This window comes from Bubalus bubalis, chromosome X, assembly GCF_019923935.1.
Source record: "Bubalus bubalis isolate 160015118507 breed Murrah chromosome X, NDDB_SH_1, whole genome shotgun sequence".
NCBI lineage: Eukaryota > Metazoa > Chordata > Mammalia > Artiodactyla > Bovidae > Bubalus > Bubalus bubalis.
Window position 1 is genome coordinate 143,002,425 of NC_059181.1, and position 12,497 is coordinate 143,014,921.

The following is a 12,497-nucleotide window of genomic DNA, read 5'->3' on the forward strand; positions in this document are numbered from 1 at the left end:
AAGATGACACTGCAAAAGGGCCTTGGAGCAAAGCCTTGAAGGAAGCAGAGGAGCAGCCATGAGAGGCTCTGTGCTGAGGGAATGGCTGTGGGGATCTGAAGTGGGGTGTGTCTGGAGGGCATGAGGCTGAGGAGGGGCAGGGATGAAGCCAGAGAAGGGTCAGGACAAAGGTGGGGGACAGACTCACAGGCCATCCTCAGGACCTCAGCTCCTCCTGGAGCTCCATCCCAGTGACCAGCCTCCAGCCAGCGTCTGGCCCGTGAAGCCATTAGAGCGTGCTAGGACGCCATGTTTTTGTCCTTATTTCTACTACTGTCCCTGGCAGTGAAAAGCAAGAGATTTTGTTTATAGGACAGTGTCTCTTCCTTGGCGTACATAGTAGGTATATATGTGTGTATGCCGCTCCCTCCTGCCCCACGCTGACACTAAGGAGATATGTGGCTAGAATTGCCCTCTTCAGTATTCTGCTGATCTCTAGTGCAGACCAAGGAGGACAGAGATAATGCCCTTGATCTGTATATTCTTCATGTCTAATCCCTTTTAATTATACTGGTAACAGAAGTTTATCTCTTATAGTTACTTTTATCATTAACAGCACACAAACTCTCCAGAAGACCAAGTGCAAGCTCTTTAGGCATATAAAGTGGATTAATGAGGGTGGCTCAGCGTTAAGGTATGCCAGGGCTGAGTCTAAATTTTATTCCGGTACAGGGATCACTTTCTATGTGGCCTCTCTGGCTCTGGAGCTAATTTGGATGCTGAGTAGCCCCACAGGTATTTATATGTAGTGTTTGGTATTTTTACTGGGTCCTATTCTTCTCCCTTGGATCACCTAAAATGGTTAAGAATTTTCTAGTGGGATTAAGGTTGTGATCTCTGGGGAGGGGTGGGCCATCTGCTCTTGGTTATTTTTGTGTTAGCCACTTCCCCTTAAATGTATGTTCACAACTGAGCCGCAGCCTTATCAGCTGGGCTCGAGGGAAGACTGGCGTAGGTGCTGCTCCTGAACTTGGTGTCTGAGCCATGGCTTCCCATAGACACTCAGGTAAAAGCTTCATATTCTTTATCTTCTAGCAAGCACAGTTTTATTCAGGCACTGAATCCATCATTGGTCTAAAAGATACTTTTCGATGAAATTATTTTAGTCTTGTCTAAATAGTAAATAAGTCTAACTCATCTCTGTTCTGTCCTTGCCTTCTTTAACTGCTGTTTTCAAGACAAAAGATTATTCTTACTCAAGTAAAATCATCAGTTTGAGTAGTTTATTTTTTAATACATAAATATACTACTATATCGTACAGTTTCCAGGACATCTTATGAAGCTGGAGGAGACTGTGTGAGGAAGGAGGTTTTCTTTGTTATCAGGATTTTTTTGTTGTTATTTATAAGACACAAATCTTCATCTTGACAGTGCTATAAATCGAATTTAAAGTATTTGGAAAAGGTCAATCAGATACAGAGCTGGAAGGAGGAAGATTTATAACTAAGAAAGTCCATACTGACTTAACCATACCTTCTTTTCTGAGCTGTGTTTTGAGTCTTCCCGAAGAAACAGCTATGATACTTTTGATATGACATGTAGATTTTTTTTTTTAACTTTACAATATTGTACTGGTTTTGCCATATATCAACAAGAATCCGCCACAGGTATACACGTAGATTATTAACTGTTCCCATCAGAAAAGGGGTCAAAGCTTCAGAACCTCTGGAGCATCATTATCATTACAATGAGAGTTTTCCTGACATTGAGAAAGCCCTTTGGCCATGGACAGGACTCCCGAGATAGAGCCAAAGACCTGAAGGGGGGCCAGTTTCCCCAGAAAGCCCAGTTTTCTGGAGTTAGCCTGCTGCCTCTCTCTCCTGCAAAGCCAGGAACGTCACTGTGGTTCTGTTGCCTTCTGCCTAAGTAACAGTTCCCTTTCTTAGCAACCAGGCACTTTGTGCCATCTCCCAGCTCTCAGATTAAGGGGCAAAGTAATTATCAGTGGCAGTCTTTTGGAAAAGACATTTTTGAAAACTTGTAATTGACTGTCAATATTTAAACAATGGAAATACTTTTAAACTTCTCTTTTGGTATTTAAAACAAATACACTATAATAGAATGCACTGCTTTAGGGAATCAGCATGCAATGTCTTCCTTGTTCCCGAGTGTTCAAGAGCAGTCTGTTTTTCTCCCCACCCCCAGGAGCCCCTTTACAAACATGGCACCACACGCCTGAGATTGTGGTAAGTGGCCAGCATACACTTTCTTTGGGTGTAGACAAACTAGTCAGCTGTAGCAGTTGTTCCAGTGGACCTTGAACATGTGTTAACTGGTAGAGTAACTCCCTGTTTTATTTACTAATTAAATGACAGAATAGGGAAATATATTTCAAAGGTGACACGTTTATAACACACCCAACCTTGGGTTTTTAAATGGCACCAAATCCTGACATTGCTTTTATGTAAATCTGAAGGCTCTAACTCTGACTGGACAAACTACTGACACCGTCTAGATGATTTTTTAAATCAGGAACTATTTTAATAGTTTATTTTAATCAGAACTCATCTTCTGTTGCATTAGGTTCATAGGTCTGTGAAAGCAGTTGAGAAAGAAGTGCTCACAGAAAGAAGCCCCATAGTGCCCTGAAAAGGACTTTGTGTGGACAGAGTAGAGGCTCTGATGACTGGATGGATCTTAATCCATTTTTAGGGACCATCCACATACTGAGAGGACCTTTCAAGGACAAGAACTGATGCTTTTGTATTCAATACTTACCGTTTGCAAAGTTCTGCAGGTTTCATTCCTTACCCTTTGGCCTTTAAAGTTGCAGATGGGGCAGATGGGAGGGCAGTGAAATCATGTAGCTCCCTTTCTAGGCCGGAATATAAAGGGAACAGTGGGCAAGGGGAGAAGACCCAGTGAACTGGCTTCCAGAAATCACAGGAAAGTGGTAGTGAGAAACCTTGTTCAAGGGTGAGACTGAACGTTTTGTACTTTGAATGACTACCAAACGGCCGCCTGCTACTTTGCTACAACTAGAGAAACGGAAAACACACGTTCTGTTGGCTGCCAGGTCAGCGGGTCTTTCTCTCCGGTGTGGAAGGCAGAATGTGCTGCACGTATTGTGTGCGACGTTCAGAAAAGCTCTGTGTCAGAACAGAGCAGTTCTGGGAGAGGATCTGCCCAGGGAAGGTTCGGGGGCATGGAATGCTTCATTGGATCGTCTCTACACAGCCCCCCCCCCCCCGATCCCAGGTGTCATCTAAACTGGGTTACCTGTGACCAATGAGCCGAAAGAGAAATTGCAGGCAGGCCTCCTGAACGTGGTCTGTTTGTAGGGTAAAAATGACTTTGGAATTGTCTGTGAAATTCTCTGAAAGCCCACTTCTCAGTGGTGCCTCAGGAGCCCGCCCCGCGTGGGGGGCACCTCCAGGTGTGCAGGTGTGGCTGCTGCATAAGCCTCCCTTTCACCAGCTGAGGCTTCGCTCTGTTGAATGTTCTCAGGAAAGCAGTATACTCTTTCTTTAGAAGCCAGCATTTATACATGGAGTGACTAATATCCTGTCCTGGACTTAGCAATTAACAGACCAGAAATAACCTACATTTTTTCCCCATTTGAGTTGCTGTTCATTGTTTATACTGTATATTATGCCACTCGTGGAAAGCACATAGTTAGAAAAATGCTACCTAGTCATAATATTCACTTTTTCCTTAGATATTCTTATTGTGGGCCACTTGGGCAGGAGGGGGAGAATGCAGATTAGCAAGAAATCCCTGAGAGAATATGTATAAAACAGAAACAAGATTATTAAATACAAATTGTATCTTCTCTAATGAGAGGTTTATAGTAAACAAATGTTGTGTAATGTTGTATTTCTTGTATGTGTACATAATTAAATTGAAAGCCCAAACTTTTTATTGAGATACTGAGGTTTATATAGGGCCCTCTTAGCATGTTGGATATAGCTCAGGAATTTTCTGAAAGAGGAAGCTTGTTTATTAAGTGAAAAATGATTTGTCTCTTGAAGCAGGCATAGCGAGAAAGTTAGGCTACCATCTTGGAATAAATACTAAAATTTGATCACCCAGTCACATTTCTAGCTGCATTCCAAGTGGCTGAGTCTATAAAGGACTGTCACCTAGACATCAGCACCTTAGAGTCCCATGAGCAGTCCCTTGATTTTCTAAAACAGAAATATTTGTTATTAAATGTTTTTAATAAAAGAGGTTTTAAAAGCTGAACAGTGATAACTCACCTCCACTCAATCCATAGGCACGAACTGTGGGACCCACGTCGCCCGGGCCCTGGATCGGGTCTCCAGGGCTGCTAGTGTACTTGCAATCGTTCCTGTGATAGAGGAACCTCACTAGCACACAGGGGTGAGGGCCACACTGTGAAGTAAGATTAGTCAGAGATCTCCCCTGGGGCACACATGTTCTGGACAGGGACAGGCAACCTTGAAGGAAAAGATTGTTCTAATGTTATGTATCCAGTGTTTCATCTTTTGACTGATGACCTGCCCTTTCCTGATAATAGCAACAGGCCAAGGCAGAGAGATCTGGAAATTTTGGAAGGTTAAAAGGTTTTGTATTTCACAAACTTAGAAATTGCTAAGGAGGTAGAAAATTGTTCCCTAAGAGCTAAACGCCTAAGTGGATCTCATTCACTAAGATTAAAGAGGAGATAAAAATGCCATTTTCACCATTTTTTCCCTCTAGTCTCTTATTTCTAGCAAAGGGGAAAAAAGGAAAGTGTAGAGATTTTCTCTCATAAAGTCAGATCTTCACGGTGGATCATTTTGGTGGAGCCCACAGATCAGAGTGTTTGCTGTCTTTTAGGAACTTCTGTCTGTCTCTGCATTGTCATTTATAAGCCATTTTCTTAGAGTTGTTGATCTATTTGATGACAAGTAGTAACAATATTTTGCTCTTGTGCACATTATCCATATTTTATGCAGAGTTCTGTTGTGGTAACTATTTCTGCAGCAGGAATGTATTACCCCAACTTCTACCTAAGTATTCTGTATGAAGGTTTAAAATGGTTTTTGACCAAATAATCATAAAGTTAGAAAAACACGAGGTAATCTCATTCAGGTTGCCCAAGTTCCACTTATTTGGATTTATTGCAGAAAAGTACTAAAGTTCATGAATTTGACATCGACATTGTTAACATGCTTCAAGTATTCCAGCCTGTTTACTTATTAGGCAATAAAGCTTGCATTCCTAGAAGTGCCTATTTTATCTTGACAAATAAGTGTTTCCACACACATGAAAAAGGCTCAAGTCAGCTGTGGAAATTGTTCTAAAAGGGTATGCCCTTTGAAATCTGTCACTCCATCTGGATACAAACTCTCTTAAGTATACTGTGGCGGGACATATGAAATAACCCTGGACTTTTCATCCTACAAGAAGAAAAAGTAATGCCTATAGCAGGGATTCAAAAACACCAAGTGGTCGGACTTGAGAAACTTAGTGGTTCCATTAACCAGGGGTTGATTCACTGAATTTTCCTTCTGCTTGGTTGACAACCACGTACTGTAGGTGTGAACAGTTTCACTGGCAGAGTCTGTTTTCAACATACTCTTGTTCTGCCGTGTTCATTGCTGAGCCATGGATTATGGATTAGTTCATTGGGTGCCTAGAAACTCTGAGCAAGTCATGTTCCAGAACTGTGAAAATTAACCAGTGAAGAACTTGGCATTGGTAAAATAGTTATTTGAAAGTATGTGGTTTTAAGCTGGGAAGGGCTTGGCAGGTAAGATCTTATGGTACTGTGGACCACAGTGGTTTTCCTTCTCTCAAAAACCTCTACATAGAATTCACTGTGTTTTCTGGTAGTCTTTTTTGGTATGACATGAATTTCTGTATTTTTACAATAAAGGTAGGACTCAGAAATACCACGAGATAGACCCAGCCTTTAGGTGGGTCTGTGTATGGTACTCTGGGATAGAAATATTAGAATCCATTTCTATTTTGGATGATATCAAAAGAGAGTGATATATATTAAAATGAGTTGGGTTCAGACTTCTATAGACTTTGGTAAGAGAGAAGGAGGGATCTTCAAATATGGTCCAAGAAGATAGTCTGTGAAGGACTAAATCCGCCATGGTTACTAGCCACACAGGAAGCCAGCGCCGTCTAATCTTACAAATTCAGATTACCTGCCAAATGGCATTTAGGAGCCACTGATAATTTAATTTCCTGGCGCTTACTGTTACTGGAGATTTATTTGGTTTCTCCATGAAGCTCTTAACAAGAAAGTAAATCTTTGTTGAGTGTACAATTTCAATATGGAAAAGCTAATAAGACAAGGATTTTATGTGGCATGTGAAAGGCCAACAAGAATGAATTAAGGAGAGCGATTGTCAACATTCTGTCCCTGTGACAGGCACTCTGTCCCATGTACACAGGGGCTGAAGAGAGTTAAAAGCTCCCTTAAGTACGCAATGTGTGGTTCAAGGAGATAGACCTGGTTTCATCATGGCTCTGCTTTTCCTTTCTAACCCAGTTATGTAGGGGGGCACCCCAGTTTTCTTTTGGGGGGAAAGCACCAGTAAGAACTTTTCTCGGGTCTCAAATCTCTGAACTGTGACACAACTGTCCCAAGCCCTTGTCTTCATAGAAGAATGTCACTCCTTGACTTCAGTCATCAGGTGTCTGGAGAGGAGGGTCTGTCTGTGGGAGCTGTAACTGATGGGGTCGGGGTGGGTGGGCGGGGGAGACGAGCACCCGCCCTTGTCTGGAGGCTGCTGGTTCTGAGTGAGAGTTCACTGCCTTCCCTGGCGCTGCTCAGACACAGGGTGTGGTTTCCTTAGCTCACTCTGCTGTTTGGTTGCCTGCGGCAACAGGATCCAAACAACGTGGACATGTGTTTGTATTAAAAAAAAAAAAAAAAAAAAAAAAAACTGGGAATGGGACCCAAAGTGGGAGTCTGGGGCTGTTCAGTTAGCGGAAGAGCTACGGTGAGTACCAGGCAAGTGCTCGTTCCTCTTCCCTCCTTTCTCTCTAAATTAGTCCTGGGATGTTGGCTCACCCAGTAACCATGTTTGTGGGTAGCTGGAGAAAATAGTGTCTGTTTTTGTGTTTCCTGGGCAAAGTAAATAATCATTGTCTATTTACCAGTGTAAATTTCTTTTTCAGGGAGAGAGGAAGAAATTAGCATATGCTTACAAAAGTTGGGAGCTAATAGAAACTCACATTTGATATCTTTTAAGTAGCAAGATTCAGAGTGCTTTTTATGGGCTGTGACTTTGGGGTGGGGAGGGGGCAAGGGGAGTTGTTCATAGGAACAAAGTGGAAGGGGTTCTTGGAATAATCAACTTAAAATCTTTTAAAAGTCTTTTTCGCCCAGATTATACTTTACAGTTGCAATTTTTTTTTTTTTAAAAAGCAAATGTCCTAAATCGTATAGTTTATTAACCATATTGATCTTCTCATGCTCTAATGAAGGGGAATTTGATTTTGGCTCATCTCAAAACCAAACGTCACTGTGACAGATCGTTTTCACTTGCAAAACTGGCTGGTACCTATGGAGATGCCATTTTAATAAGTCCTCTTTTGCCTGAATGCTTGGGCTTCAAAAGTTAGTCAAGTAGCTTGTAATAATTCTTTAGGATCTTTGTAGGGATTAAAAAGTGCTCTGGCATGTTTAAAATAAATGCAGACATTTAAACCAAATGACTAAGTATTGCTTCCATGCCTAGCGTGGTCCAGAGTCAGCAGTAAGTTTTTGTTCAGAGGAACTGAGCTTTGTAGCCAGGAGAGTGGGGCCTCCAGATGATACTCTCTGTGCTGAGAAAGTTGGGGAGGGTGACGGGGCTCCTGGTTGGGTCTCTAGTGAGGATCTGGGCACCTCCTTCCTGTGAAGGGGGAGCCCACGAGCTGCCACCTGCAGACTCGACCCAGAGCAGCATGTCCTTTGGTGTAGACCAGCCTCCCCTCTCCAGCCTGCCCATCCCAGCCCTGCCCTCGCTCACCAACCGCACCCCCCCTTCAGGGTGCCAGGGACTCATGGCAGGATGCTTTTGTCGCGGGTATCTTGGTGAGGTGCCTGTTGCCTGGGTCCCGGGGTGGCCTCCCTGGAGCCCCTCAGGCACACTCTCCAGCCTAACCCTTGGCTCTTTGTCCCTCCCGTTCACCCCTCACAGGTCCTTCCAGCTATAAAGTAGGCACCGTGGCTGAGAAGTTCAACTGCCACTACTGCAGAGACAACCTGCAGGGGAAGAAGTACGTGCAGAAGGACGGCCACCACTGCTGCCTCAAGTGCTTCGACAAGTTCTGCGCCAACACGTGTGTGGAGTGCCGCAAGCCCATCGGCGCCGACTCCAAGGCAGTGGCGGCTGTGGGGGGCAGGCGGGCGGGGCCGGGGGGGGGATGTGGATGGGGCCCTGGCCCTTCTGCTTGGGCTCTGGGCAGGGGGGCGGGGGGACTGTGTGGTCTTGTGGGAGGTCTTGCTTACCATGCCCGGCTACTGCTCGGTTCCCAGGAGGTGCACTACAAGAACCGCTACTGGCACGACACCTGCTTCCGCTGCTCTAAGTGCCTCCAGCCCTTGGCCAGTGAGACCTTCGTGGCCAAGGACAACAAGATCCTGTGCAACAAGTGCACCACTCGGGAGGACAACCCCAAGTGCAAGGGCTGCCTCAAGCCCATTGTAGCAGGTACCAGCCACACTCAGCCCCGGGGCAGCCAGGGAGGAGGCCCTGAGGGCAGACGTGGCAAGGGGTTGCTTGCGGGGATGGGGCTGGAGCCGCGGGGAGCTGATGCTGGAGTTCAGCGTATATATGCACGCATATATATACCTGAATATATGTGTACACATATATGCTTGCACACACGCACACACCTGGCAGCTAAAAGAACACTGGAGAGAACTGTCTGTGGCAAGAGAAGGAAGTGAAAAGTATGTAGCGCTTTCTCATTTGGGATAGTAAGTGATCGAAGCATGCTTCTTCCTTAAGGTGTAATTCCGGGTCACATTGCATCTCTGTATCCACAAAGGCCATGGGGGTGGGGGAGTGGGGATTCAGGCATCTGACCCTAAATCACTACGGCCGGGGTTCCCTTCCTGCGAGTCTGGGTGGGCATGACCACATGCAGGACATGGTGGAGAACTCCCCGCATGGGGCCAAGCACTGCAGGGCCTGCATTCCATCCACTCTGGAGGGCCCAGGCCGCACCCCGAGTGGATGCAGCCCCCTGCAGGGCACTGCCAGTGGGGCTACCCCTTCGCTTCCCCCCCCCCACAGGAGATCAGAACGTGGAATACAAGGGCACTGTCTGGCACAAAGACTGCTTCACCTGCAGCAACTGCAAGCAAGTCATTGGGACAGGAAGCTTCTTCCCTAAAGGGGAGGACTTCTACTGCGTGACTTGCCATGAGGCCAAGTTTGCCAAGCACTGCGTGAAATGCAACAAGGTGCGTGTCAAGGGAGTTCTAGCAGTGTTTGACAGTTTGCAGAGCACTGGCACACACACTCTCCCATTCCATCCTCACGACAGCCCTGTGACGTAGGAATTGTCATTCTCGTTTTACAGATGAGGAGACTGTGGTAGTAGAAAGCAGCGCCCAGGCCAAGGGAGGCTGTCCAAGGGCACGCTGGCTCTGGAGGCCGGCCTCCTGCACCCAGTTGCTATGTAGTAACCTTGCACAGGGGCTCATCTTCTCTGAGCCTCAGTGTCTTCATCTGTAACTGGCGGATAATAATAGCACCTGCCTCTCATGGCCGTTGTGGTGATTCAATGAGATACTATAAACCAGAGCGCCCAGCACAGTGCCTGGCACGTAGTAGGCATTCAACAAAATGGTTGTTGAATCTGAATCCGGTGCTACACTCCCTGGTCTAGGCCATCACATCTGGAGGAATCACTTACCAGGATCAGCCCTGGCATGCCGAGTGCTTTGTGTGTGTTACCTGCTCTAAGAAGCTGGCTGGGCAGCGTTTCACCGCTGTGGAGGACCAGTATTACTGCGTGGATTGCTACAAGAACTTTGTGGCCAAGAAGTGTGCTGGATGCAAGAACCCAATCACTGGTAGGCTAAAGAGTCCTTGCTAAGTCTGCCAGGCTAGGTTTTGCGCATGGTAACCATCTCTCATTTTCCTACGTCGTCGGTTTCATCCACAAAGGCCCGAAAGAATGCCCCTCTCCCCCTGCCATTGTGGTCCCAAAGGCCCCCAAGTAGTTTGGATTCTCCCCCAGGCCAGGTTAGCCTTTGCAACACAGAACACTCACGACTACTGCTGACTTACGCTGCTGCCGGAGATCACGAGCCTAGGACCCACGGCCACGGGCAGGCACTGCGCGGAGCGGGGGGTGCTGGGGGGAGGCGGGGGAGAGGAGCACGGTGAGCTTGGGTGGGGGAGGCGGGGAGGGGGGAGGCCAGAGCGTGAGAAGCTGGGATGAGAACACCCCGTAGCGGAAGGCTAGCTCAGAGGTGCTGGTGGGCAGTTCTTTTGCGATCAGGAGCCGAGCTAATCACTTCATTCCTCATCTCGCGGCCGCGGTCCACGTGCCCTGGGCCCTCTCCCCCCCGCCTCCAATTTTCCCATCTCCCGGGGAGCCTTGAAATGTACATTTGAGAAGACTTTTGCCATCCTCAGGGAAAAGGACTGTGTCAAGAGTGAGCCACCCAGTCTCTAAAGCTAGGAAGCCCCCAGTGTGCCACGGGAAACGCTTGCCTCTCACCCTGTTTCCCAGCGCCAACCTCCGGGGCAGGCATCCGGGTGGAGAGAGGACTTGTCCCTCGTGGGTGGTGGTTCTTTATAGAAAAAAATCGAAGCTTAGCAGCTCCTCGAGGCCCGGTAAGTGCACACCCCACAAACAGCCCAAGTTTGCCTCCTGGTGGCCACTTTGATGCCATGGCCCTGACCTAAATCAAAGAAACTGGTTGTGCTGGGAGGTCGGTGCGCGTCAGTCACAGGGCGATGGCGGTGGCTGGGGATGTGGGTTCTGGAGAGCAGGGGGCCCTCGGCGGAGCTCTGGCATCTTCTCAGGTCCCGGCGGCGTGGGGGACAGTGCGCGGTGGAGCGGGGGGCCGGGCGCCAGGCGGATGCAGCCTGCGTGCTTGTCGGCTCCATGAATGGGCAAGGCGGCAGCCTGGCTGCCACCTGTGTCCACTCAGCTGTCGCTCTTGTCTGCTTCTGTTTCCTCCACAGGGTTTGGTAAAGGCTCCAGTGTGGTGGCCTATGAAGGACAATCCTGGCACGACTACTGCTTCCACTGCAAAAAATGCTCCGTGAATCTGGCCAACAAGTGCTTTGTTTTCCATCAGGATCAAGTGTATTGCCCCGACTGTGCCAAAAAGCTGTAAAGTGACAGGGGCTCCTGTCCTGTAAAATGGAATTTGAGTCTTGTTCCTTGTGTCCTTGCCCTCTGCCTGGCACCACCCATAGGGCAAGAGCGGCCTTTCACCTCTTCAGAGTCGCTCCTTCTGTCTTTTCTCCCATTTTACAGTTACTACTTGAGTTAAGGGCACACAGTGATCATATTAGGATTTAGCAAAAAGCAAGCCTGCAGCAAAGTTTATTTCTCTATGGCTGCAATTAGGAAATAAATACTTAGGTAGATTGATTCTTCTGCATGTTTATCATAGAGCAGAAAAGCGCTGACCATGTAGCTGCTTAGTGATGTAAGCAAGAAGCCTAAGAGATAAAGCCCCACTGAGATACCTCTTGTGGCTCAGCTGGGACCCACATTGTCATCACACGACACAAGAGTTGCAGCGGCTGCTCCAACTCAGCTGCTCACCCTGTTCTGTGAGCAGAAAGAACTTACTGAAATGCATGGTTTACAACGTTTGATTTCCCTGTGTGGCGTGTTTTCTGAGCGTTCCTACTTTCAAGCATGGAATGTGCAGGTGATTTGGAAAATGTAGGCAGATCTGAGAAAACGAGCCTGTTTCAGAAGAACGTCATCACAGCGAATACTTTTGGAAGCTTAACAAAACTAACCCAGCTGTCCTTTTATCTTTTTTTTTAATTAATAATTCCTTTGTTTTAATTAATAGCAGCATAGTTTATGGGTTTGGAGACTTGCATGAGAATATTTTAGCCCCCTTATACGTTCCTACAGTTTTGAATTCATCCTACAGAAGTAACCATAAAACTCAAGAGGGGTAGGTGAACAGGCGCCAGAACTGTCATTGACACGGATATGACATTTCCCAGCAGTGACGAGTGGAATCCCTTGTAACATAGTACTTGTCTGCTCTGTGTCGGTGTGTTAACCAGGCCTGCCAATTCCCTTCTCTTGTGATTCTGAGGACTGTTCCTCCAGAGCTTAGCTGGCTCTAGGGGAGCATGGAGGCCACTGTGCCCACAGGCAGAACCAGAGTTCCACGCAGTGCTCACCTGAGTCGCAGGATCCCCTATTACTGTATTCTAGCTACAATGTTATATTACATAGTATAATGAGATGATATCAAGAGTACACATGTAATGATGATGCATATTAACATTCTCGTAGGAGTGGTTAGAGAAGCCGATGCCTCATTTCTACATTTTGTCATTAGCAA

The 12,497-nt window shown here is 46.8% G+C and overlaps 1 protein-coding gene across 1 annotated transcript; it reads left to right on the top strand.

Moving 5' to 3' along the window:
* The first annotated feature begins 889 nt into the window (after positions 1-889).
* Positions 890-11,774, top strand: FHL1 (four and a half LIM domains 1). The gene is given in 8 exon segments (XM_044937381.2): positions 890-1,045; positions 8,131-8,312; positions 8,469-8,643; positions 9,232-9,401; positions 9,830-10,016; positions 10,585-10,751; positions 10,753-10,785; positions 11,140-11,774. Coding segments are annotated over 8 exon segments (1,020 nt in total). The 5' UTR covers positions 890-1,023; the 3' UTR covers positions 11,224-11,774.
* Positions 11,775-12,497: the final 723 nt, after the last annotated feature.